The 26,218-nt window shown below is 47.5% G+C and overlaps 1 protein-coding gene across 2 annotated transcripts; it reads left to right on the top strand.

The window, feature by feature from the left end:
• nedd9 (neural precursor cell expressed, developmentally down-regulated 9) lies at positions 1 to 26,162 on the top strand. 2 transcript variants are annotated; one of them, XM_061256376.1, is made up of 7 exons: positions 1 to 32; positions 14,865 to 15,218; positions 20,798 to 20,896; positions 21,502 to 21,693; positions 22,557 to 23,654; positions 24,278 to 24,367; positions 24,766 to 26,162. In XM_061256376.1, exons 2-7 carry the CDS (start codon positions 14,871 to 14,873, stop codon positions 25,309 to 25,311), a joined length of 2,373 nt encoding a protein of 790 aa, XP_061112360.1. In that variant the 5' UTR covers positions 1 to 32; positions 14,865 to 14,870; the 3' UTR covers positions 25,312 to 26,162. The 2 variants fall into 2 exon arrangements, with proteins under 2 accessions (XP_061112360.1, XP_061112359.1); XM_061256375.1 differs by lacking the exon at positions 1 to 32 and adding an exon at positions 5,503 to 5,781.
• The last annotated feature ends 56 nt before the right edge of the window (positions 26,163 to 26,218 follow it).

The following is a 26,218-nucleotide window of genomic DNA, read 5'->3' on the forward strand; positions in this document are numbered from 1 at the left end:
TCTCACCCAGCCTGAAACACACACGGGCCAAGGTGAGTCCACATCTATTGAGCTTTTATCTGCTGTTTGTTAGAGATTATCTGGTAAGGATGATATTTCTGTCTGTGTCTATGTGTGTGTGTGTGAGTGTGTGTTATGACGGTGGGTAGGGGTTGTGTTGTGAGGGAACAGAGATTATTCTAGAAAAATACATTTAGAGTGAGTGTTATTCACAGGGTCATGGGTTAAATGCCCAATTGCATCTGTGTGGGTGTTTGTGTGTGTGCATGTGTGTGTGTGTGTGTGTGTGTGTGTGTGTGTGTGTGTGTGTGTGTGTGTGTGTGTGTGTGTGTGTGAAAAAGAATGTGTGAGCGTGATTGTATTCTGCATGCTGGGTCTTGAGAAGGACTTGTGTGTTCATGGAAGACTATACAACGATAAACTATTTCAGCCTGTAAATTTAAATATCCACCGACATGCTAAAATACTTTTTTGTCTTAGTAGTAAAACAAGCTGCAGTTAAAAGCAAGGATGTACTGAAGGTTACACTTTTAATGTGTACCATTCGACTCAAACTCTGACACAATCAAGAAAAGATTACATCTGAATGTTTTCACAACTGATGTTAAAACAGCTACTGAAGAGACAGTTTGAGAGTACACAGAGAAGTGGGTCACACCCCTTCCTTTGCTGAGGGCAATGCTAGCCGCTCTGACACAGAAAAAATGTCACATTTGAATGATAGGCATGCATCAAATGCAATGGGCTTTATTTGTGAGTGATTTTTAAATGGTGTTTAGTTATGCATAATAACAGGACATATATGAAAAATATATACACTTACCAAGGACTTTATTAGGCATGTATTAGAATTTTTTTAACTTCTACTGCTGTAGCCTATCCACTTAGAGTTATGATGTGTGCTCAGAAATGTTCTTCTGCATACCACTGTTGCAATGTGTGGTTATTTGCGTTACTGTCACCTTCCTGTCAGCTTTGACCAGTCTGGCCATTCACCTCTGACGTCTCATTAACGAGGCGTTTCTGTCAGCAGAACTGCTGCTCGCTGGATGTATTTATTTTTGTTTGTTTTTTTACACCATTTTTTGCAAACTCTATAGACTAGGGTGCGTTTCTGAGATACTCAAGCTACCCTGTCTGCCACCAACAATCATTCCACAGTCAACGTCATTGAAATCAAATTTTTCCCCATTCAGATGGTTGATATGAACATTAACTGAAGCTCCTGACCCTTATCTACATGATTGTATGCATTGCACTGCTGCCACACAATTGGCTGATTAGATACTCACATTAAGTAGGTGTAATAGAGTAAAAATGTTCCTAATAAAGTGCTCGGTGAATGTATATCAAATTATCAACTGAGAACTACTGCGGTTTTGCAGTATTGGTCTGTAATGAGGAAAGGTTAGTAGGGTATGAGCTGTAACAAGATATAGGTAGATATACAGTACTGTGCAAAAGTCTTAAGCACCTGTATAACATTCTGTGCAGATAAGATTCTTTCAAAAAGAATTCAATGAAAAGTCCTAAATAAACGTACTATACATTTTACATTACATTTTAGTAATTTGGCAGAATAGTTCAAAACTGAATCAAATCGATATTTTTTGGCTATCTCACTTCTCTGAGAGCCAACACTGTCCTGCAGTTCTATAAGACTATCAGCAGGGAGGTTGTTCCAAGCATGTTGGAGAACTTTCCACAGTTCTTCTGCAGACTTTGGTTGGCTCCTTGCTTCTCAGGCCATCTTGATCAAGTTTTTAAGTAAAAATTATATATTAATTTAGAAATTATATTATAATTGCTTACAGTAATATTGCTTTTTTAATTACATACAAAAATGTCTCTTTAAATTAAATCTTTTGGAAAATGAATATTTGGAAATCTCAAATGTGTTCTTTTATACTAACACACACAAAAAATAAACATATGTATAATAAAGTCTAGGGTGCCTAAGACTTCTGCACAGTACTGTAGGTATGCTACAAATGATTATGTTAAACCACTGATTTTAACCTGAAGCTGAATTGATACTTGTGGAAGTAAAAGATCAGATTGTGGGTGTCAATCTTTAAATAAAATAATGACTATGTCATCTTTTCCATCACTGATTGAGTAAGTCCATGTCGACTCCTCACCACGTATACCAAGAAGGAATCCAACACCCCCATCCAAATACTATTTCAGTGTTCCAAATCCCCACGAAAGAAACCTCAAACTTTCATATTCAAGGACATGACTGTGTTTCCAAACCTTAAACCCTTGTACTTTAGCCAGTGAAAACAGCATACCGGGCACCATTTTGGGAGTAAATATCTGGTTGAATGGCTGTAATTTCAAACATTGTTGTTTCTGTTGCGGTGGTAGGCCAGGCAGGAGGGATAGGAACAGGGTCAGGAAAAGAGGGAGAAATGTGTAGATCCCTTGAATATTAGTAGCAGACAAATTCAACGGCTCTGGGTCACCAATAATATGTCCTATGAGTTATTTTCTCAGTGAAGGATATCTTGTGTGCCACATTAAGCTTATTGGTGATCTAAAAGACAGATTTATGCATCATCGTGGGTTAGCGATCCTGCTGAAAAAAACAGCTCAATCTAGGTTTTGAAACAGCTGGTAGCTGGTTGACCAGTTCAGATCAGCTACCAGCTTGACATGGCTTAGCTGGTTGACCAGTTCAGATCAGCTCCCAGCTTGACATGGTTTAGCTGGTTGACCAGTTCATACCAACTCCAAGCTCAACATGGTTTGACCAGCTGAAGTTATGTTATGAAACAGCTGGTAGCTCAGCTCAGACAAGCTACCAACACTAGCTGGTTGGACCCAGCTGTTTGACCAGCTCTTACCCAGCTTGCTCTTCCCCAGCTTACCCACAGGAGGGGAGAGCTCTTTCCAAGGTGAGTACCAGCCCGGGAGTTTGAGTAGCTCAGTTTGTGAAGGTCTTTGGCATTATGTGAGATATTCAGCTTTAGATTCCATTGAGACATGCTTACCACCACACCACCCCATAGCCTCCACATGCCAAACAGATGACGCTGAGGGGGACAGGACTTGGTTCAGCTCACTTCCTTGTCTAATTTTGATATAATTGTATTTTATAATTGTATTTCTTTATATTTTTGTGTTTTGCAAGCGTCATCTTGTATTAATTCCATACCTTGTTTGTATTTTTCAGTTTTCTGAGGTTCGGCTCTCTGCAGTTCTATTGTAATCTGATACCTCAGGGCACTGATTAGGGTCCTTCTCTGTCATCAAACCAAGGTCCTATCTGACTGTGACCATTATATAACAGTTTTATCAACACGTTTATAACTTTTTTTTAAACATAAAGAACGATACAGTAACTCAGGTTCAAGCATATGCTGTTTTAATGACAGAACGCAGCTCTTCTGAAGTGTTGCTAGGTTCCATATCTCTGATAAAATGAATCAGCTGAATGTAAGCATAGTGGTTTGGTTTTTGCTAAGTTAGGAGTGACGTATTGTTATAATGTCACTCCTTTGAATTTCTCTCTGCCAATCACAATGCAAGGTCAGACCCAACTGTTGTATAATTACTGATGAAGAACTGGCATATGGGGACTCCTGCTGGGTCACAAAGCTTTGTGACATTCGATCCATCTGAGTCACCTGCTTTTCATGCCCAGACAGGTACAAGATCCAGTTGGCACCCATTTTGGCGCAGCGTGATATGGACACGATGGTCCAACAGAATTAAATGCACTGGATAGATAGGCTTGGGAATCAGGACAGAGAGGCTGTTTTACCCGACCGGACAGCATTCGTAATAGAGAGAGAGAAACATTTTCTGTTGAAGTGGCAGGTCCCGAAACCATATTATTTGAGGTCAAGTGGATCATTTTGCAAGAGGAAGTGGAAAACTTGGTTGAATGCTGCACGTCCAACAGTTTTATAGGGGCACTGTATAAGGGTGATAGGGCTGGACAGCGTTGTTCGGGGAAGGTGTCTTACATTTCTGCATGTTCTCTTCGCGAACATTGTGGACGCGACACTGGCCCAATCAGCATTACTGATGGGGAAATTCCAAGCGTTGCTTTTTCTTTTGCCTCAAGCAACATTTAAAATAGTCAGTAGGAGCAAAGATCCATTCGTTATCAGTACGTGAAATTGAAAGCGGCATAAACAGCCCTCTGATATGAGTGTCTGCCTAGCAATTATGGGGTGATGTCATAGGATTACTTTATGGGCCGCAGCGGTATGAGTCAGCGGCTGACAAAGGAGGTGTGGCACCCAGCCGTGACCTCACACCTTTTCCATGTAAGTCAATGAGGGGGCGAGGTCCGTGATAGATCTATCACTACTTCCTCCGGTTGCGACAGCGGCCATGTTAATCGCATGCACGTACGCCAGTGCTGAAACCATACGAGAATAGTAAGTGAGCGAGGTCATTGGCGCTTATCCAGACAACTCATATCATGCATAAAGTGGTGCTTGAGGGAAGGGTTTTTAAAAATGAAACAGGAAACAGTGAACACACTCGTTTTTAACATATTGAGCAAGTTGCAACACCTTTACCCCCGTTTCATAATCTGCACATCCTGCTTGTGAAAGTCTATCCTAAGATCCTGCACATGTCAGATGCTGCAACCTGTCCTGACTCCAGCCACAGGGCAGATATGGGTTTGGGTGAGATTATCTGAATTCATCTACAGATATTAAATTCACCATTTACCTTAATTACCTTTCTCACATGCCTGGGTCTCTCTGCTATTTTCCCATTATAGTTGACATGACACGCAAGGCCTGCAGCTTAGTGATAATTCCAATTCTTCTGATTTACTGTATCTTTATCTGACTGACTTACAATTCCTAATCTTGTAAACCCACCTTGGCTGAAGTACTTCAAATGTCATAATAAAATGTGTTGTTTCACACTGACTTAAATCACTGTATTATAGAAGAGTGGACAGAAGATTCAAAAGGCAATTATGTCACAAGGTTTGCACATGACCACCATAACAAAAGACAGAACTTGTGGCAAATATTGTGAACAATGACTTCTGGTATCTTTCCACAATTACTGGGAGCGGATATATTAGTAACCTATTATTATCCACAAGCAAAATTATTTCACATCATTACTGTTTATTGCTTTAATAAAATACACTGAACAATTAACTAGATCATAATTCAGTCATCGAGTTACAGGGAAAACGCATAAATTCAGTTAATTAGTTACTTATAAGTTTAATGTGTCATATACCCTAACTAACACCTTGGCTTAATGTTTATGTGGTGCTGTCAGTCGTATGTTCCTGCTCTTTTTCTACCATAAAAATAATGACGAAATATTGACCACAAATTAACGATGCCTGTGTTTGCTTTAACATATATAAGAGACGAGGTAGAATTTGCACTAAGTATACCTTAAAAGTGCTATTTGAAAGGGTCTTCCACATGCCTACGTCACACGTCATTTTCTGGCAAAGGGGAAGGGGGAGTCGCAGTCTGGCCAATAGCGAGTCCGACATGTAAATGAGCTATCCGAGCCGCCGAGGGGTGCGCGCGGTCTCCTGTAGGACACTCTAGATTCCTCGGAACTGTCTCAAAGGCGCTGGGATTGGGAGTTTATCCTTGAATTTTGGAGGAAACGTTTGGTCGAACATCCCCACACAAAGTTGCGTTTATGGCTGTGCGACTTTAGGCATCACTCGCACCACGTCACTTTCACATGCTTTCTCAGTGACAAACGCAGCGGATGTTTCTTTCCTGGACGCACTGAGATCTCAAATCCCGGGTGCTGAAGATGAAGTATAAAGTGAGTACCATGTTTGCCTGCTCTTTAACAGGTCGTGACGGATAGAGGGATATAATAGCCTACGTGTTTTCATGTCAGTAGAACATGGAATGGGTGTTGTAACTTAGCCTACGTATTTTGTAACTGTGAGTTGATTTTGCGGTTTCCCGTTTAAAATGGGTCACTGGCCGTGAAAAAGCACTTTAGGTTAATAGTTTCATGCTTTTTGGATGCATTTCAAAGAAGCACATACAAAGTACTGCATCCCGCGTGTGTGGACCGTACGCTTTGTGTGCTAAATATCTAAAGCTTTCGTTCGGATGGGGAGAAATAGCGTTTGGAAAGAGTGTAGCCTAATATGCTGACCGTACTCTCCTGTCCCCGTACTTCTGCTGTCAGATCGGAGTCATACACTAACACCTCTCCTAAATGCACCCCTGTACATCGGCGGGACCTGCTGCCCTTCACTAACTTACAGGGCATACAGAGCAGACCACTGGAGGAATTAAGTGTAGATTGTACCTCCCCCCGGTTAGTTTCTATGGTAAAATGCTTGTCGGGGGGAGCGTTGGAGTGTGAATAGCATACAGACTTGAGAATGTAGCGCTTTGTCTGTGGTCTTTGGCCCTGTCTGAGAGACATTAATGATTTATCAAGGGCAATAAAGTGTCAGAGTCTCAAGACCGCGCGGACTTCTGTACTAGGACAGACAATAAAAAGATGTGATTTACTCCTTTTCTCCGCTCCAGCGACTTGGAGCACTTTGTGTACGTGGGCACGTTCACGCTGTGCACATAACACAGCGGTTGGTGGTTTGATTCAATGAACAAAATGTGGGATTTCAACGTATTTCAGCCTGAATCTGCTGTGTTTTATCTCAAATTCTTTCCCCGAACCATGTCGTTTCCCCCCTATATTATCGTATTGATTTGTTTTCTTATTTAAAAACCAGTACCGTTTTAGAGATATACACTTATAATCTAATGGTAAATAGAGACCAGCTTATGTGTCACAGTTCTAGAAAGTGCAGTTTGAAATTTGGGGCCCTGGACTTTGCTCAATGAAACTGTGTTCACAACCTTTCATTCATCATTAACATTCTGGGTAAGGTGTAAAAGTGTGTGTGAAGATTCACTTCCTACTATGGTAGGAGGTAGAGAGGGTCTTCCTCGGTGGAATGCTTTTGTCTGGCTCACACTATCTCTGGAATGTGGGGCAGTTGGCACCAGATGACGGTGGAGGTTTGGTCCAGGTTGTTTAGACTGTGTTCCGCTGGCTGCTCGAGTCATTCTCCCCGCAGTCGTGGCCCCCTCCCCTCTCCGCTTTATGAGACCCATGTGTGAGGGACTTGAGGTTGTTATCAGACCATAATAGGAATGTGAGGTCTCTGCGCTTTCACGCCAAACCCTGAAAAATCGCCGTTCGCTTTGCTGCGGGTCGCCCTCTGCTGGCAGTGTGCGGTTTCCCTGTTTGAGCAGGCTGTTCCAGGGCCCATCTGTAGACCAGCTAGGACTAAATCAGGCTTTAGGCAACTTGGGATTTAGTATTAAATCAGGGCAGATTGAGGTCTGTGATACCTGTCCCCTCTGATGGCATTAGGGACAAACTCAGAGAGAGTGTGTCTGTGAGTGTGTGCGTCCCCGCATGTACGTGTGTGTGTTTGTGTGTGTGTGGGCACGTGTGTCTCTGAGTGTGTGTGTTTGTGTTTGCATGTGCACGTGTTTCTGGCTACGTACGCTCAGAATACCAACATGTTGTGTTTCCATATGTATGTGTTAGGAGCGATAACCTGTAGGTGTGTCCATGTATGTACTTTTGGGTGGAGGTCAGGGCGGAGTGGCTGTTATCGGTGCTGCAGGTTTGGGTCAGTGTTTCCACCGCTCTGTGGGAGAGGGCATTTTCACACGGCCCTTATCTGTACCACTCACGGCGCAGAGTGTCCCAGCAGCCCTGCGGAGCTGGAGCTCTCTCACTGTCAAGGACCATAGACACACACTTCCAACCAGCGAATGGTTAAGATTAGAGTGCGTACCTGTCGTATTAGAGTGATACATTTCTTTCAGGGGTTAAAGGTCAGCAGGGTCAATAGAGTGCAGGGTGATGAAAGCCAGTTTCCCAGCAGCAGGTGGCTAATGTGAGGAGAGGCCAGACCAGACCAGACCTGGGTCAAATACCAAATTGTTTTGGATTCAAATGCTTTACTGTGCTCGGTTGATCATGCCTGGTGCAATTACGCAAACCACGAGGACCAGAATGTGGGGTATGCACTTTTCATAGGTTCCAGTAAAGTGCAGAAAAGTATTTGAATCCAAAACAATTACATATTTGACCCAGGTCTAGTCTGTTTCTAAGGGAATGTTACTTTTTAAATGTATCCATCATCAGTTTTTCTATATCTTTCCCTGTGCTTATCTTGAGTTGCACTGTGGAGGAAAATTTAAATACAGAGACTCACTCATTATAGTATGCATACTGTTATGTATGCAGTCTTGCACACAGACTAGAACTAAACTCTCTTGTCTACACACAGACACATGGACACACATGCAGACGTACACACACGCACACACACACACACACACACTCCTCTTCTCTACACCCCCTAGTTCCACCACCACTCCTCACTTGCTCTTTTCAGACTTATGTAACCATGACAAAAATAGCTTGAGAATTCCAGAGAGAAACAATTAGGTGAACCAGAGTAATGTTTTTCTGGAAGGGGCGATGGGGGGGTCAACTTCCAGGCAGCGGGCCAAGCGGGATAGCAATGAAGAGAGGGAGGGAGGGAGGGAGAAGGAGGAGGAAGAAGAGGAGGAGCTGGGGATGAGAGAAAGGGAAAAGAAGAGGAAATGGGTGGGGGAAGTGGGGAACACTTGGGGGGTTGGTGTGAGTAGGATAGGGTGGGGGGGGGGGGGGGGGGGGAGCGTCGGTGTTTGTGTGTTGGTTATGGTAATGGGGTGGTTGAGATTGAGGATGCCTGTGTTTGTCTTTATGGAAATGAATGTGAGTAGATGCTCTTGGGGATTATAAAGTAGCAGGCGAGGGGGCTTACTGTCTTCTGAATGGGGCCGTTCGGAGAGCGGTGGGGGATTGTGAGACTTCCCCTCGGCTGTTTTACACTCACCGACATTCTCTGCTACTGTGCCGTGTGCAGTTGGGAAGGTCACGGCCCTCTATGCTTTCTGTACATAAAGATTTACAGTCAATCTTAGTTCTTTAGAGTGTATAGTTTCAGTGCTCCAGATAACAGTGTCTCAGTACTCCAGACAGCTGGGTCGGTCACACTTCACAATAATGTACATGAATTGGTATTAATTACTGTAGATGTTAACATGTTAAATCTCTGCTCCATACAGAAGAGTCTCAGTGCTGCAGACAGCAGAGTCTCAGTGCTCCATACAGGAGTCTCAGTGAACAGCATTCTTTTAATGAGCATAATGGAGTTCCGCTCCCAAGAAATAAACCTGACAGCATGAACCTCATTTAGAGGAACAGCCCACAAAAGTGGCCACATAAGTGTTGTGATGTGTCTCACTTGTACAATACTTCCTATGATTTCTTTGAGAGGGGGATTTGAGTGTGTATGTGTGTGTGTATGAGAGAAAAAGAGAGAGAATAGAGAATGTCAGAGAGAGAGAGAGAGATGGAGGATAAATGTTGGTGTCTGTGTGCTTGAGCTTACGTCTGTGTGATGTAAGCTGTGCGATCTCTTTACTGACCATACTGTGTGGTCCTATCCCATGAGCGCAGAGTGTGGTTGTCCTTCATGACCTCATTTGTGAATAGACAGAGGTGAATTCCTGCCTTGGCATAGCACCGTGGGCAGGACATTACCATTGCAACGTTAGCGGCCTGGAAAGACAGACTGCATTGTGCAGCCTGGATTCTGTAAAAGCCTGTCTCAAATCAGCAACAATAAGAGCAGTCATTTCAATGCAGAACTGCAGGGAACGAAAACTTCTGCTCTGGGCTTTTGTACAAGGTAATTCCCACAGAAACGGGGCTGAGTGTCTGTGAGATTGTGGTTCATAATGAGAAACTGGGTGTGTAGGTCTGTGTGCATGAGTTTTAGTGTGTGTGTGTGTGGGTATGTGTGTGTGTGTGTGCACTCAGAAATCTAGGTACGGAAAGTGCCTAAAAATGTACAAATACTTGTTGCTGGGGTGGCCTAGAGGTATGTAAAATTGTACGCCTAGCCAGCAATATATAATTAATTTGTACCTTTTTTGCTTGGAAAATGCACTCATTGTACCCGAAGAGAACATTATGGTACTTGTAGGGTACATTTGAGAAATATGATCCTTGAAGAACAAGAATGTACCTCCATTGTCACTTTATTTTTTTGAGTGTGTGTAGGTCTTTGTGTATGAGTTTCAGTATGTGTGTGTGTGTGTGTGTGTGTGTGTGTGTGTGAGAGAAAGAGAATGTAGCAGGGTGGCGTGGTTGGTCTGGGTCAGGGGGGGTTCTGCAGATGGGGCTGTATGAGGTCACTGGGGCAGGGCCTCCCTGCTCAAACTGAACCTGCAGCCTGTGAGGAGCCTGTTTGAGCCCTCTGTCACACCCGCAATCCATTTCAGCCTCCAGGTGCGGCTCACTTTGAACAACAGCATTTTGTGTCTGCTCTTTGATGAGATGGTGGAGAAAAGGGCTGTTTACACAATCCAGTCTGAGTCATAGCGTAGCAGGGGAAGGTGTCAGGTTTGGCTCTGTGCAAGATCCCTTCATAGGCACAGAGACACACAGTGTCGTAGTACAGGGCAGCCTGTAGCGTAGTGGTTAAGGTAAATGACTGGGAGACACAAGGTCGGTGGTTCTAATCCCGGTGTAGCCACAATAAGATCCACACAGCTGTTGGGCCCTTGAGCAAGGCCCTTAACCCTGCATTGCTCCAGGGGAGGATTGTCTCCTGCTTAGTCTAATCAACTGTACGTCGCTCTGGATAAGAGCGTCTGCCAAATGCCAATAATGTAGTGTGTGTGTGTGTGAGTGTGTGAGAGAAAGTGAGAGAGATCACAACACTAACTTCCTGTGATAGAGGTACAAATAGTGCCTAAAAGGGTACAAATGCTTGTTGCTGGGGCTGTACCCTATATATAGAATTGTACCCATAGCTAGCAATATATAATTTTGTACCCTTTTTGCTTAAAGCGTCATTATCTCTCCCAGGTATGATGTCATCACTTTGTTTGATTGTACCATTTTGCACCTCTGAGAGATTACATCATGCTTGTGAGAGATAATGACACTCACTAACAGCGATAATATATGAACCCAGAGGATCTGCGATAGATCACAACACTGAGCAGATTTGAGAGATACTGCTTCTGTGGAGCATGGGGCATTGAGAGATACCACCACTGTGGACCATGGAGTGTTGAGAGATACCACCACTGTGGACCATGGAGTGTTGAGAGAGACCACCACTGTGGACCATGGAGTGTTGAGAGAGACCACCACTGTGGACCATGGAGCATTTAGAGATATCCCCACTGTAGGCTTAAAGTAGGCTACATTGTGACTTTTTGTCTATTGTTAATCAAGGAAAATGTTTGAAAATAATTCAAGTCCAGCAATCAGTTCAAGGGTATGTTTTCTGCCTCCTGAAACATTCAGGTCAGCATTAGCCGAGGCCGCGCTCCCAGATGCGCAAACACGCGCGTGTTTACCGGCGAGTCACAGCTATCTGTAATCTGCACTAACTCGTGTTTATGCCCTGGATACCAACGGAGGCATTCGTGGTCGGGTACGCCTCGGTCAATTACTGCCAGGAGCCCATTATACGAACCAGCAGAGAGAGCGTTCTCCGACAGCGCCCAGCGGAGCCCAACACTGTTTTAGTATAGAGACGGTCCGGAGCCCCTGACAACCTCACTGCCAAAACCAAAAAATAAGTCAGACGTAGCAAGTATTTTAGTACTTATATTCCATGTTGTAAAATCTAGCTTGAAATGACCAGCTACCAGCTGTTTCAAAACATAGCTTGGGCTGGTTAAACCATGTTAAGTACGGAGCTGGTCTGAACAGGTCAACCAGCAACCAGTTGTTTCAAAAACAAAGCGTGAGCTATTTTCAGCTGGGTTGAGACTTAAAATCTCTTTTACTTTTTGCGAAATAAGACACAAATATTGCCATTGAGGTAAGACAGTTTGACTAATTTCAAGATTTGCCAATGGGACAAGAACATTTAATTTGTCAAGCAAATGAAAAGTGCTAGCTGCTGTTGGATCTCAGGTGTGCGAAGGGTGGCCTGTTTGAACAGGGAGCGTCCATTTTTACCAGTAAACTGATGACTGTGTAAAAGGTTTGTACAAATACATCCCCTGTAATCATTTTTCACTGGCCTTGTTCAAGATGTCTGCTAAGTGAATTGTAACCGCACAACTTGGCGTGTGAATAAGTAGGAGTGCAGTTGGCCTAGCTTTTTGTCATAAAAGGAAAGTTTTGCATCTCTGCTTTTCATCTGCCAAAGTGGTTTGTTTGTTTCTCTCATTGTGAAGTTTCGGCTACTGTGGCATGTGTCTAAATCTGTATCGCTGCTATTTAAAGAAATTAAATTTCCCCAACAAACCAAATGTCACTTTGCATAGCAGGAAGTTCAGTGCATGCAGACATGTGTGTGTGTATGTGCATGTATTGTCTTTTAATGCAGTAAGGTGGTTTCTTCTGAGGGCTTGTGGATCAAAATATTCTGTGCATGCTTATATAACTTGTATAACAGGAAATGCACTTCAGGTTAATTCACACAGTGAGACAGCTACAGTTCAGAGGTTGCGGTGGGTTGGTTTTGTGAAGTTTGCTGTGTGTCCGAGTGCATTCTAAATTGGGCCAGAGATGCGAGCTGTGAGTGTTGTGGTTTACAGAGGTTAGCAAGTGTTGCGCTTCTCAACAGCTTCTTATCAGCACACAGGAACCAATGAGAGCAAGAAAGAAAGGGGGGGGGTGGTGGTGGCTGAGAGAGTGTTAACTGTTGACTTGCTGTATCGAGTGTCTATAATAACTGCCCCAGAAATAGCCTAGTCGAGGCTCAAAGCTTGATTGAGCTCAGAGTGAGGCTGTGTTTTGGAGATGGCAGAGGTTTACACAGCGCCCCCTTCAGGACATCAGTGGAGCAAGTCCAAGCCCAACAATTCCTTCTGTTTTTATTCTCTTCCTTTACATTACATTACATTAATGGCATTTGGCAGACGCTCTTATCCAGAGCGACGTACAACAAAGTGCATACCCATAACCAGGGATAAGTGCGCTGAAAGACCTTTACCATCCCTGAATCTTTCTCCCTGCTCTCTGCCCCTTTTTGCCACCGGCTGCGTCTCCGCCAATACCAGCTCGGGTCAGTGGCTGGGTTCTGGAAAGTCCCAGGCCAGGCTGCCCTAGGAGCGGTCAGTGCCCCGGGTCAGCGGTGAACCGCTCCACGCGGCTCTCAGCGTCTTTGAACGGCCGCCCGTGCTCGGTGCTGGGGATATTCTCAGAACCCTGTTGTTAAAAATGTGACTCATCAGCGGCTTCCACCGCCGCACCGCAGGAGGGCTGACGTCCTCGCTGCGCTTTTCTGGGGGCACTGGGTGCACCCTGTGGGGACCAGGCCGCCCGGCCGTGATTCGGAGGTGTCCCTGGGCACGCCTGGTGAACAGGCAGAGCACTGCGAGGCCTTTACAACACAGGAAACCGTGTACCTTCTGTCCGTTCGATTTCCTATTCCGGAACGAAAATCGAATTTTCTGAAACAAAAGAAAGTTTTTTGGAAAAGGCTAGAATTTCAGTATTTACTTGCGTTTTTCATTTTTTACACTTGTGTTTGTGGCACGGAACCAAAAAAATATTTCTAAATATCCCTTTAGCTTATACGTTTTTGTGTTTGCTGGGTAGGCTACTGCTAATCTAGCGGCAAAACAGTAGTCTGAAACAATAAAGCCACTTCATGCTTCTGGTTCACCTTCTGATAACTGAGATAACAAAGATGGCCCCAATGTTTGCATTTTAGATTAATGGACATTGGATTCACAGTGTATGACTGGCTTTATAAAAATCCTTAATAGATACACAAAATTATATTTTACACTGTACGCGTATGGAGGGGACCCTTACTGTACACTGTATGCCTGCATTGGGTATTGAGGGGGGTGTGGTCAGAGAGTGACATGAGGCCAGAGGCAGAGCAAGCATTGGCAGATGTTAGGCGGTTGAGGGGGAAAGGGGGTCAGCCGATGGGAGAGATTTTGGAGAGCGGTTGACGTGGAAACGCAGTAATCCGCCTGGGAGCATGGGTGCCGGCTGAGATTTTGGAACACAGGAAAGCGTTGGCATTAGGAGCGGATGTGAGATAAAGGCCGCCCCCGCACAGACCCAGGGCTGAACTCCGTAAAACTGAGTGCCTTCACGGTTATCAGCAAGGTTATCTCTGCGCCACTGCGGTTTCAAGCCCTGTTCTCTAGAAAGTATTGTGGAAATTCCCATGGAACAGAGAGACTGGTGGCCAATGGGAGCCTGCATTCATGGATGTGTCTCCTAATGGGTCTCAGGATATTCTTATTTCCTCCAAGATTACATTACATTATAGTCATTCGGCAGACGCTATTATCCAGATAAATGTTTCTTGCCGCCCACGAGTTGTTTTTCAGGATACTGACTGGCAGACTGTGTGAGATATGCCCACTGATTAGAGATCAGTTTCACTCTGACACAGCCATCAGAAATAAGCACTTGTGAGAAATATTTGAAATGAGCATGCTTCTCAGGACCATGAAAAGGAGATGCACACACACACACAGGAACAAACAGGTGTCTTTGATACACTAATGGATACACAGTGCAAGGCGTCTGAGTTCTGTAATGCTCTGAAGCAGTGTCTGCAACCAACAGAAAGATAATTACTTTCACTGATAGAGTGGGGATTGGTAACACAAACAGAGGAAATTGTCTGTAATGTGTTGAATAAGGTCTGTAACACTCTGAGTAAGGGAGGTGTCTTCAACACAGTGACAGAGTTGTCTGTAGCACATTGACTAAGGTCTATAACACACTGACTGAGGGAGTTGTCTGTAACACACTGACTGAGGGAGTTGTCTGTAACACACTGACGGAGTATTTTTTCATGCTTGTTCCAGAACCTGATGGCCAAGGCCCTGTACGACAATGTCCCGGAGTCCCCTGAAGAGCTGGCCTTCCGGAAAGGCGACATCCTGACGGTCATCGAGCAGAACACCGGCGGGCTGGAGGGCTGGTGGCTCTGCTCGCTGCACGGCCGGCAGGGCATCGCCCCCGGCAACCGCCTGAAGCTGCTCATTGGGCCCATGTTCGAAGCCCAGCCCCCTGCCTCCCAGGCCTCGCCCTATCAGCAGAAGCCTGGGGCATCTCAGGGCTCCACGGTGCTCCCCTCAGCCCAGCAGAGCCCCCAGCAGCAAGGCGTATACCAGGTGCCACAGAGGAGCCCCTGGGCGGCCGACGGAACGACCAGCAAGGTAAGAGGCGCTGCGCTCGCTCTTTCCCCAAACGTCCGCTTGGGATTCAGCGGTCTGATCCCAGCCCGGCAGTGAGGAATTATGGGAGACTGAAGAAGAATACACATTGGCAGGCAGACACAGGGGCATAGATGCTTATAACCTGGAACTGCCTGACCAGTGCCACAGGTCCCATGGGCTTCAGGGAGCTAATTAAAATGCCTGCTGAGATTGTAGCCCTGCAGAGGAGTGCTGGGATTGTAATCCTGCAAGGGAAGAGTTCATCGAGGGATGGTGGGTTTGTAGTCCTGCAGGGGAAGAGTTCACAGAGTGATGTTGGGATTATAGTCTTGCTGGAGAAGAGTTCACAGAGTGATGTTGGGATTGTAGTCTTGCTGGGGAAGAGTTCACAGAGTTATGTTGGGATTATAGTCTTGCTGGAGAAGAGTTCACAGAGTGATGTTGGGATTATAGTCTTGCTGGAGAAGAGTTCATATAGGGATGTTGGGATTGTAGTCCTGCAGGGGAGGAGTTCACAGAGGGATGTTGGGATTGTAGTCTTGCTGGAGAAGAGTTCACAGAGTGATGTTGGGATTGTAGTCTTGCTGGGGAAGAGTTCACAGAGTGATGTTGGGATTGTAGTCTTGCTGGAGAAGAGTTCACAGAGTGATGTTGGGATTGTAGTCTTGCTGGGGAAGAGTTCACAGAGTGATGTTGGGATTGTAGTCTTGCTGGAGAAGAGCTCACAGACGAGTGCTGGGATTAGATGCACAAGGGGCTGGAGTGTTTACACTGAAGAGCATTTTAGCAGGAAGAATTTAAGGCTGCAGAAGTGGAGACAGAGCTGTGTGTGGAGGCCACGGGCAGTCTCTTCCGTTTCAGCTTTGTTAGATTCAAATAAACAGTGTCAAAGAATTGCTACACATAGGAGCGCATGCAGCTGAAGTGACTGTACAAGGTCAGAATGTGGGCAGATTACGAGACACTTCACATCCTGCAGCGAACTGCGTGGGAGGTCTGAGACCAGCTAGCAGGCCTCATAGGGGTGGAGCCTGCACCCGGCAGAATCTCTGGGTGGGCGGAGTATGTTCCCAGTGACATGTCTGTGTGTGGGCGGAGTCTGAGCCCAGTGACATGTCTGTGTGTGGGCGGAGTCTGAGCCCAGTGACACGTCTGTGTGTGGGCGGAGTCTGAGCCCAGTGACATGTCTGTGTGTGGGCGGAGTCTGAGCCCAGTGACAAGTCTGTGTGTGGGCGGAGTCTGAGCCCAGTGACAAGTCTGTGTGTGGGCGGAGTCTGAGCCCAGTGACATGTCTGTGTGTGGGCGGAGTCTCGTGCCACTCTTTAGTCTATCACAGCGAGCGGCAGGGCTCTTACAGCAGCTGACTGCGAGGTTATGGAGGCCTCAGGCTGACTCCAGAGGAGAGCAGAAATGAGAAACACGCCCTCCCTCCAGGCGCTCGCTCGGTCCCACGGCTCCGGGTCGAAGGGCAGCGTGCGGACGAGGGCGTGTTTACTGAACGGCACGCGAGCGCTGGAGCCCTCCAGAGAGCTTAGCGGGATCGCGGAGGCTTCTGCTCTCTGTCAGGAGAAGATAATAATTACAGCTTTGGAGTTTCCTTTCTGAAGAAAGCAGCCCGGTGATAATCTGTAGGAGTCAGCAGTGTAAACAGGGAAGCGGACACCTGGCGCTGTGGGAATCTCGCCCGGTTGGCAGGGCAGCTTTGAGACGAGTGCGATTCCCAAGCTCTTCCTCCTGTCCTCATCCTCCCAGGGCCGGGACCGGGAAGAGGATTTGGGTGTCTGGCACCCCAGGACATAGGTGGCCTACCCCAGCTCTAGAGTATTCACCCTGTATCCATCTTTTATACAACTGCAAAATGTGTGGATATTTAATACCAGTCCTATGGACTATTCATCCCTCAGTCCCTCCCTGTAGCGCCTGACGGACTCTATGAGCTCAGATTGTCTCTTCAATGTTGCTCCTACATTGTGAAAGTGGTACCTGCACTGTTACCACCTCAGCACTGTGGTTCAGAAAGTGATTGTGATTGGTCAAACCATGTTGAGCTGAGACCCGGTCTGAACCTAACCTGAGGTGTTTTTGTTTTCAGCAGACACTGTGAGCTCTTTACTTTCTGTATTACTACTGAAAGGTGTGACTCTGGTGTATAATCGTAGCTCTACTCTGAACAACACACTGAAGCCAAAACACGTCCACAGAATGTGAGCTGTCACCTGGCCCAACTCATTGCCACCCGTGTGACTGGATGATGCTATAAAGATTAGGGATAAGGATGTACCCGGGGTTTGTTTGTATATGGCAAGGTTTGGTGTTTGTCATCCACTAGTTGGAGTGACAGTCGTCAACCCGTGTGGCCATCCCTTTCTTGTTTGTTGAGTTAGTTGTTTGTTGGGAGTAAAGCCATTAGTGAGTCAGGGTGGTGTGTTGTGTTGTGTTTATCTGCTGCTGCTTAGAGGGTCTGTGGACAGGGGAAGAAGGCAGACTGTTGGAAGGGGAAAACTTCCAGCTCTCTGGGAGCTCTGTCTGGCCTATTGTCGGGGGGCTGCCCAATCACAGGCCCCTGTGATCTGACCCAAGAGTGAGGTCATAAATCCAGCCAATGGCAGCAGAGGTATTTGCCTCATTGTAGTGGAGGAGGAACGAGCAGGAAATGCCTGCCTGAGAGGTGACTTACATTTTTCCTTTAGATGTCAGACGTGCTTTTTATTTTCATACATCCCCTCAGGTTTTCTATTACTGAAAACCTTTGCACTTTCCCATTTACCAGAAAGAGAGAGACCGTCTGCATTCCTGCGTGTGTGTGTGTGTGTCTGCGTGCCTCTGTGTGTGTGTGTGTGTGTGTGTGTGTGTGTGTGTGTGTATGTATATGTGCGTGCCTGTCTGAGTGCCTTTATGTGTGCTTGTCTGAATGTGTGTGTGTAAGCGTGTGTGTGAGAGAGAATGTATATGTTGTGTGCCTGTATGTATGTCTGCTAGTGAGTTTGTGTGTGATTGCTGTGTGTTTTTAGATCTTTTAGTCCTGAGTTCTGTAAGCCCTTTACTTGAGATGTAATGAATGCATGGCTTGAATGGTGTTTCTTGGATGCCTGCCAAAACTCTTACTCAAGTTACTGGAATAACCTACTACCGAGTTTTTATTAGAAAACCAGTCCATTTGATTTGTAGAAATGAGTCTATTTTTAATGTTAGACAATATATTTTAATCTTTCTGGGCTCAAGCAGGACTTATTTTTTAAAGCGGAATATTGTGTTCTGCACAGAAGCCAGTTATGCGTGTCACTGGCTTTGTGTGTTTTGGACTGAGCTCATTGTGTCAGTAGAGCCTTGTATCCTGAACTGAGGACAGTGGTGTGTCAGTAGTCTTCTACACTGCATCCATGTGTCAGTTCTGTAATGTGGTTTAGAGGCTCACAGTTCTAGACTGAGGTCTGGTGTGTGTCTGTGGACTTCTGAGGTCTGGATTGAGGTTATTCATGCCCATGGTGATAGTTCTGTTAGCTCTGTCTCTGAACTTTTGCCTGTGGTTCAAGTATCACAGAGAAAAAACAAAATGTTTCATAAGCCAAACCACCGGCCTCACGCACACCCCAGTCAGGTGAAGCATGGCATGGGCGGGTCTGCCCTTATTGGCCTCCATTTTAAAAACCATAGGGGCGGCCTGTTGCGTTGTGGTGAAGGTACATGACTGGGACCCACAAGGTCGGTGGTTTGACTCTCGGTGTAGCCACAATAAGATATGCACAACCGTTGGACCCTTGAGCAAGGCCCTTAACCCTGCATTGCTCCAGGGGAGGATTGTTTGTAGTCTAATCAACTCTAAGTCGCTTTGGATAAAATTAGCCAAATTACTTGTAATGTAACGTAATGCAGACATGAACACCAGATCCTTCACTTTGAATCGACTGGCCCATTGTTCATGTTTGAATGGGTTGACAGGCTCTATATTTTTTAAATCGTGGCTGTCCAAAATGGAGCCACGATTGTGGTGGTCTGACTGGGCAGCAGTGATATCACACCCTCCCTGTACTCTCCCTCTCAAGGGTGTAGAAGGACCGCCTTCTCCAGAGTAAACACCCTGTGTCGTCAATGAGAGCGCCAAGTGGGCAACACTAAAACCAGAGTAAACAAAGTCTTGGCCGGAGTAAAGAGCCTGTGTGTGTGTGTGTGTGTGGTGTGTGTGTGTGTGTGTGTGTGAGTGTGTGCATCTGTCAGAGAGAGGGAGTATAATTATAGTGTGTGTGAAAGAGTCGTTATAGTGTAGGCCTATGTATTCTGTGTGCCTGAATAAATAGGTCTGGTGTATGTGTGTGCGCTTGTCAAAGTGAGAGTTATCATATTGCAACTTATGGTCTGTGTGAGAATGATTGTGTGTGGTAGAGAGAGAGAGAGAGACAGAGAGTGAGTGATAGTGTTGGGCTCATTTCCCGCCTCTACCTCACCAGCCATGTGGAAGGAGCAGAATCTGAATTCCTCACATTCTTTTCTGTCTGCCGAAGCACAGAATTCTGGGAAACCAACACACTCCAAATGTGAGGAGAAGAGGAGTAGAGGATTAACTGGGGGGGATTCATGATGACATGTGAAAAAGACATTACGTCAACCCCCTTCCCCCCTCTCTCTGACTCCCTGGTTTGAAAGCTGGGCCCTTAACTCAGTCCCCCCTCCCCTCCATCTGGGGAGGGACTTGGTCTGGTGGGGTCATATGGGGACTGAACCACAGGGGACCCATTTTAGGGGGGGCCCCAATGGTGTCAGTGCCCTGCGGTTTGCCAGATGAATTGTATGGGTGTAGAGAGAACTGGGGTCAGCATCGCAATAGCGGCAATAATGATGTCAGAGGTGTATCCCCCCCACCCTGTCTAAAACGGCACCCAAATGTCTGCGGTCGCTGGAGGTGAGCGAGTACTTTCCAGACAGAAAGAAAACTATGTTTTAAGTGACCGTAAGTCTTGATGAGAAAGACCAGTCACGAGACCCACAGCGCTGTTACACTTACCTGACGGGTTACGCTGACAGTACTTTCCAGCACACCTGTGTTGTACCACAGGCGGTTTCATTTCGGAAGAAATGTGCTCCTGGCTCAGCAGCTGGCTCGGGTGATGTCAGTAATAGGAACCCCCTGCAGCTTGTACTGGAGGTGTTGTGCTTAGTGTATATACCATAGCTATGTGCTTCCGGCAGCTGGCGCTGATGGCAGAGGAAACGGTGGCGAATTTATGACATCCGCAAGGGCGGGCAGGGACATGAGACTTCCTGTCATGCCCTGTCACGATGTTTGTTTTTGCTATGTGCCTCTGGCCCTGCAGGGGGAGCTCTTCTCCCCCTCCCCCCCCCCCCCCCTTTTCTCTCCTGTCTCCCTCTTAGCAAACACAGTCGTTCTCATAGAGTCACGTCTGCCTCTTGCTCAATTTCTGTAGGTTTTTTCTCAGAAAGAAGATTCCAGAATGTAGCCCATAAGTGGGGCTGCGGTCTGAGAAAGTGTGGGAAGCTCTGCAAGTGGAGACGCTAGCGGGTCAGGGCACGCCGGGGTGAACGTAGCGGCTGACGCTCTTGTCTTTTCCCTCCCGCGTGGACAGGTCGTGACCCCGATGCGGGTGGGGCAGTCCTACACCTACGACTCAGTCCAGCGACACCAGCAGGACGTCTACGATGTGCCACCCATCAGGCCGCAGGGGGTAGGTGTCTCCCCAGAACCAAGTGCGTGTCCCCACCAGACCCGTGTCAAATATGTAACTGTTGTGGATTAAAATACTGTTCTGCCCTATGCTGAGCTTGTGTATTGGAACCTACTAAATACTATCAAAAAGTGAAAACCCTGCTTTCTGGTCCTCTTGGTTGCAACCAAGCACATAAACGTACTTGAATCCAACACAATCATGTATTTGACCCGGGTCTGGTTCCCACATAGTTGGTAACTTCAGTGGTTTTTACTGTTCAACACACAGTCCTCCCTTTGAGTCCCACTTTGTGATTCCTGTAATCTTCTAGAGAACATTGTGGCAGGAAGTGGATAGAGGGTGTGTCAGTTACTGCTCGGAACAGCACACCCTCACAGAAAGACACACAGAAAGGAGCGTGCTGCAATATATCGTAAACATTTTCATTTCTATTTGGAAAATGAAATCATAAGTATGTCACAGCACTGTGATATATTGCAGTATGTGGAAGCAGGGAAGAATGTGAATACTTGCCAATATTTTGGTAATTGTTGCAATATCAAGCCACTAGAAAGAGCTGCGTGGTGTTTCCATGGTTACCCTGACTGTATTGTGTTTTGTAGGTGTACGACATACCCCCAACGAAGCAGGGTCCCAAGTTCCCGGGGAAGCTGGGAGACCCAAGCATGCAAGGCGTCTACGACGTCCCACCGACAATGCAAAGCCTCTACGATGTGCCCCCGACAACGCAAAGCCTCTACGATGTGCCCCCGACAACGCAAAGCGTCTACGACATCCCCCCGACAACGCAAGGGGTAAGAGAACACATCCACCGCCTAGATAAGGACTTACATTCGCGAAGGAGACCAAACAAGAGATTACTGGAGAGTGCACTTTAAAATCTCGGCATCCTGGCAGGCCTGCGTTATAATTTAGCAATAAGAACCTCCTTCCACTCCAGCTTTGCTATTCCAGCCAGCCATTACGCTAAATTGGTGTGTGTGTGTGTGCGGAGATCGTTTATAATGGCGTTTAATTGGTACCAGGCGGTAGTGTTTGGGAAGGGGAAGGGGAAGGGGAACGGGCCGGTTCCCAGTAACGGCGGTCCCCCCCGCTCTGACAGGACGGTCCTCGGGTCTGAACTCCGCGGCGGTGGAAAGTCGGAATAATTAAGGATGAGCGACCCTGCTTTCCCCCAGTGCAGTGTGCTGCTGTCACGCCGTTTGCTCTAACGGGAGATTCGCGGGAGCCTGTTATTTGCGTCAGCCGTAATTACAGCCCAGCCGAGTCCGTCCTCAAGTCCCGAAACGACTTGCGGCCAACTCCCTTTTTTATTCCATGCTATTTTCGCGGCGGACAACACGTGCGTCAGCGCTTCTGACGGGTGTCAGCTTTAATGGCCCGCCCTGTCCTGAGCCCTCACTACGGAGTAGGTTTTTAAGGGGTGGGGCACACGGGAGCAGCAATGATACGATTTACAGCTAAAAACCTCTGGAGAAAGTGCTGCTGTAAGTCGTTTCCAAAATGGGAATGTACAAAATGAGAGCACAATGTGTGAGTGTGGGATAGTGTGTACGTGTATTCACTACTGCTTACAGTTACTATTTTAGGGCTTTAATACTTCAGTGATTCAGTACGTTAAAGGAACCGGCCCTGATAACAGTGTTTGTACCCACAGGTCTACTCTGTGCCCCCCTGCCGAAATAACCAGGCCCTCCAGGAAGGAAACTACGACTTCCCCCAGCCCCTAAAGACCAAGCTGGGCGGTATCTACGACGTGCCCCCCGTCATGACGGCCAGGCCCTCGGCCCAGTCCAACTACGACTTCCCGCCCAGCTCCGACCCCGCCGCCCTCCGCGGCTCCGCCCTCGGCGGCGTTTACGACATTCCCCCCGTCCAGCCCTCCTCCTCCTGCTCCTCTGGTTCGCAGGGCAGCGACGTGTACGACATCCCGCGCGGGGCCGGGGACTACGACGTGCCACCCCCGCAGGAGCCGCGCCTCCTGGGGGAGGTGACGGATGGCGTGAACCGGCTCTCCTTCTCCAGCACGGGCAGCGCCCGCAGCAGCATGTCCACCTCCTCGTCCGCCTCCTCCACCCCAGAGCCGCGGGCCGCGGGGCCCGACCTGGACAGCGCCGTGCAGAGGCTGGGGCAGCTGCAGCAGGGCGTGGAGGCTGCTGTCGCCGCCCTGCTGGCTCTGGCCGCCTCGCCCCACTGGAGGACGCCGCAGTTGGCGGAGAGGCGCGGGGAGGAGGTGCAGGGGGCGCTGGACCGGGTCCGGGGGGCCGTGGCCGACCTGCTGGCGTTCGGGAGGGGGGCGGCCGCCAGCGCCCTCGGCCTGCCCGACCGCGGCCTGCAGGGGAAGCTCCGGCGGCAGCTGCAGCGGCTGGAGGACTCCCAGCAGATCCTCCTGCAGACGGGCCGCGCCCCCGAGCCCGGCGCCAAGCCCCAGGCCAGGTGCGACGACCTGGACCGCTTCGTCATGGTCTCCAGGACCGTCCCCGACGACGTCAAGCAGCTGGTCTCCACGGTCGGGGGCAGCGCCGAGCTGCTCTTCAGGAGGGCGACCGTCAGCGGGCCCCTCCCCCAGGGCGGAGCGCAGGACAACCGCCACCCCGTCGCCCACGACAACGAGGTCTACGACGGGCAGCTGGAGAGAGACCAGACCGGACCCTTCCCTGTTCCGTCCAGCCTACAGCAGGAGAAGGACAACCTGAACCACAGCGAGAAGTGCGTGAAGAGCTGGATGGAGGACTACGACTACGTGCACTTACAGGTGAGCACAACCCACTCCGGACTCACGCTGGGCTTTGTGACACGCTACACATGTCTGTTTTCCCATCCGTCCCCACTGACTGTGATGCACTACATGTGTGTTTTCCCATCCATCCCCATCTTTTTCCATGAATCTCCACTCACTTCATTGGAGTGATACTCTTGGATCAGTGCAGATTATGAACAACTGCAATTAGGTATGAACATAATGTTCCACACAACAGAAAAATAGAACGTGAAACTACGGAACTCAAACTCCAACTAAAAACATTCCGAATAGCTGTGCTTTTACTTCCATATTTTCGTGTTTCTGTCGTATTTAAATAAAATTAATGACTGAGTAGCATCATGGGTTTTTCAGAATGAAGGTGAAGATTAATAGTGTCATTAAGCTGACTGATCTGTTTTCAGAGCATTAATGAATAGCAATACTGAAATTCTAGCAGTATAGTAAAGGCATTTTAGAAGATACGGAAATAGGGGACAGCTGGATTTTCAATCTCTCAAAGCCACACAGACCAAAAGTAAATGGAGTTTCAGGGTGTGGGTTTGATGCCATTTGGCTCTGTATGAACCTGCCCCTCTGGTCTGGTCTGCCCCCCTGACTTGTGGATTGGTCCGTAGGGGAAGGAGGAGTTTGAGCGACAGCAGAAGGAGCTTCTGGAGAAGGAGAACATCGTCAAGCAGAGCAAAGTCCAACTGGAGCAGGACCAGGTAATCCTCTTCTCCCTCCTTCTCCCTCTCTTTCTACTATTGGACTATGGACTATTGGACTATTGGAGTTGAGCCCAGACCTGGGTCAATTTTGTCATTGTACTGGATTCAAATTATTTTCCTTGCCTGGTGTACTAAAACCTAAGAAATAGTCTCAAAAACTGCAAACCCTCTTGGTTGGCTCAATTGTACCAGGCAAGATCAATCAGAAAACTATTTGATTCCATAACAAGTTCAAATTGAGTCTTGACCCAGGTCTGGCTGAGTTATTATAACCTGGGAAAGTGTTGTGGCATACAAGGAATGAGGTGGTTGGTGTTGGGGGCAGTTTTGGGGACCATGTTTGGAATCTGTGTGCTGATCTTTGCCGCCTCCCCCCCCCCCCCCCCCCCCCACAGCTCAATCAGTTTAAGCAACTGGAGCAGGAAGTGATCAAGCCAGTGGACAATGACATCACCCAGTGGATTTCCGCCGCAGGCCCCTCCCCTTCTTCGGACTCCTCCTCCTCCTCTTCCTCGCAGGGCGGCGAGTCGCAGCTGGGCGAGTGGGACAGGAAGCTGCTGCACTTCTACTCTGAGCAGTGCGAGGCGCACTTCGTCACGCTGCTCAACGCCGTGGACGCCTTCTTCAGCTGCATCAGCGCGGGCCAGCCGCCGCGCATCTTCGTCGCCCACAGCAAGTTCGTCATCCTCAGCGCCCACAAGCTGGTGTTCATCGGGGACACCCTGTCGCGGCAGGCCGCCGCCCCCCACCTGGCGGGCCACATCATGAACTACAGCAACGCCCTGTGCGAGCTGCTCAAGACCGTGGTGGGGGCCACCAAGATGGCCGCTCTGCACTACCCCAACACCGCCGCCCTGCAGGAAATGGTGGACCGTGTCACCGACCTATCCCATCAGGCGCAGCAGTTCAAAGTGCAGCTGCTGCAGCTGGCGTCCTGCTGAGGCCCCGCCCCCGGGCCCCTGTGTACAGACAGTATTCAGACAGACTGAGACCCAACACGTCCGTCCGTGTCGCATATCAAAGGGTTTTTTTTTTTCCATTTGTAAATTGTTCCGGAAAGTTTCGGTTTGTAAATACTAGGCTCTATTTTTTGTGTGTAGATTGTTTTATAATAATTATTATTATTGTTATTATATAAATGATGTATTATAAATAGTGAGGACTTGTCTTTGGAGGGAAACTCATTTCGGGAACATGCCTGTTTGTTGATAATACCACATTACGCACCTTATAAGATGTCCTTTTTCTTTTCATATCCGTAGAATAATGGCATACTGGTTGCTAAAAATGAGAGTACTTGTTTGTAAATAATGTGATACGTCACCCTGGGGGCGACTCAGTAAAGGATGCTTGTTTCACTAGTGTGTAGATGGGCGTGTTTTTATGAAAGTTGCTGTCACTCACGCACTGTGGGAGGGGCCCTCCGTTTGTGATGTGATGCACTTTTTTCCCCATTAATTTAGTAATTTAATCGAGGATGCATTGTAGGGTGTAAGTGCTGTAAGTATGTCTCCAAATTAGGCTTACATTATAGAAAATATAAAAAACCATGCATTGCCATCCTAAATTAATTGCAACTGGTTCTCTCACTAAAGAATGGAATTAAATGCAGGCTTTAGACGAGTGTTCCTCAGTGGTAGTTCCAGCCGTAACTACAGTTATGCCATCATACATCAACAGCTTTGTGTGGCAATGTGTCACTGTCTGTTCCTCTGAAGATGGCTGCTATTGTGTCCTACCTGGTAATAAATCTGCAGTGTCATGCTGTATTTTCAAGTGGTTTGCAACCCTGTATTGTATACACAAAGTCTGTGACATTATACTGATCGGAGGCTGAAATATCTGTAA

Source organism: Conger conger, chromosome 9 (genome assembly GCF_963514075.1).
Source record: "Conger conger chromosome 9, fConCon1.1, whole genome shotgun sequence".
Lineage (NCBI taxonomy): Eukaryota > Metazoa > Chordata > Actinopteri > Anguilliformes > Congridae > Conger > Conger conger.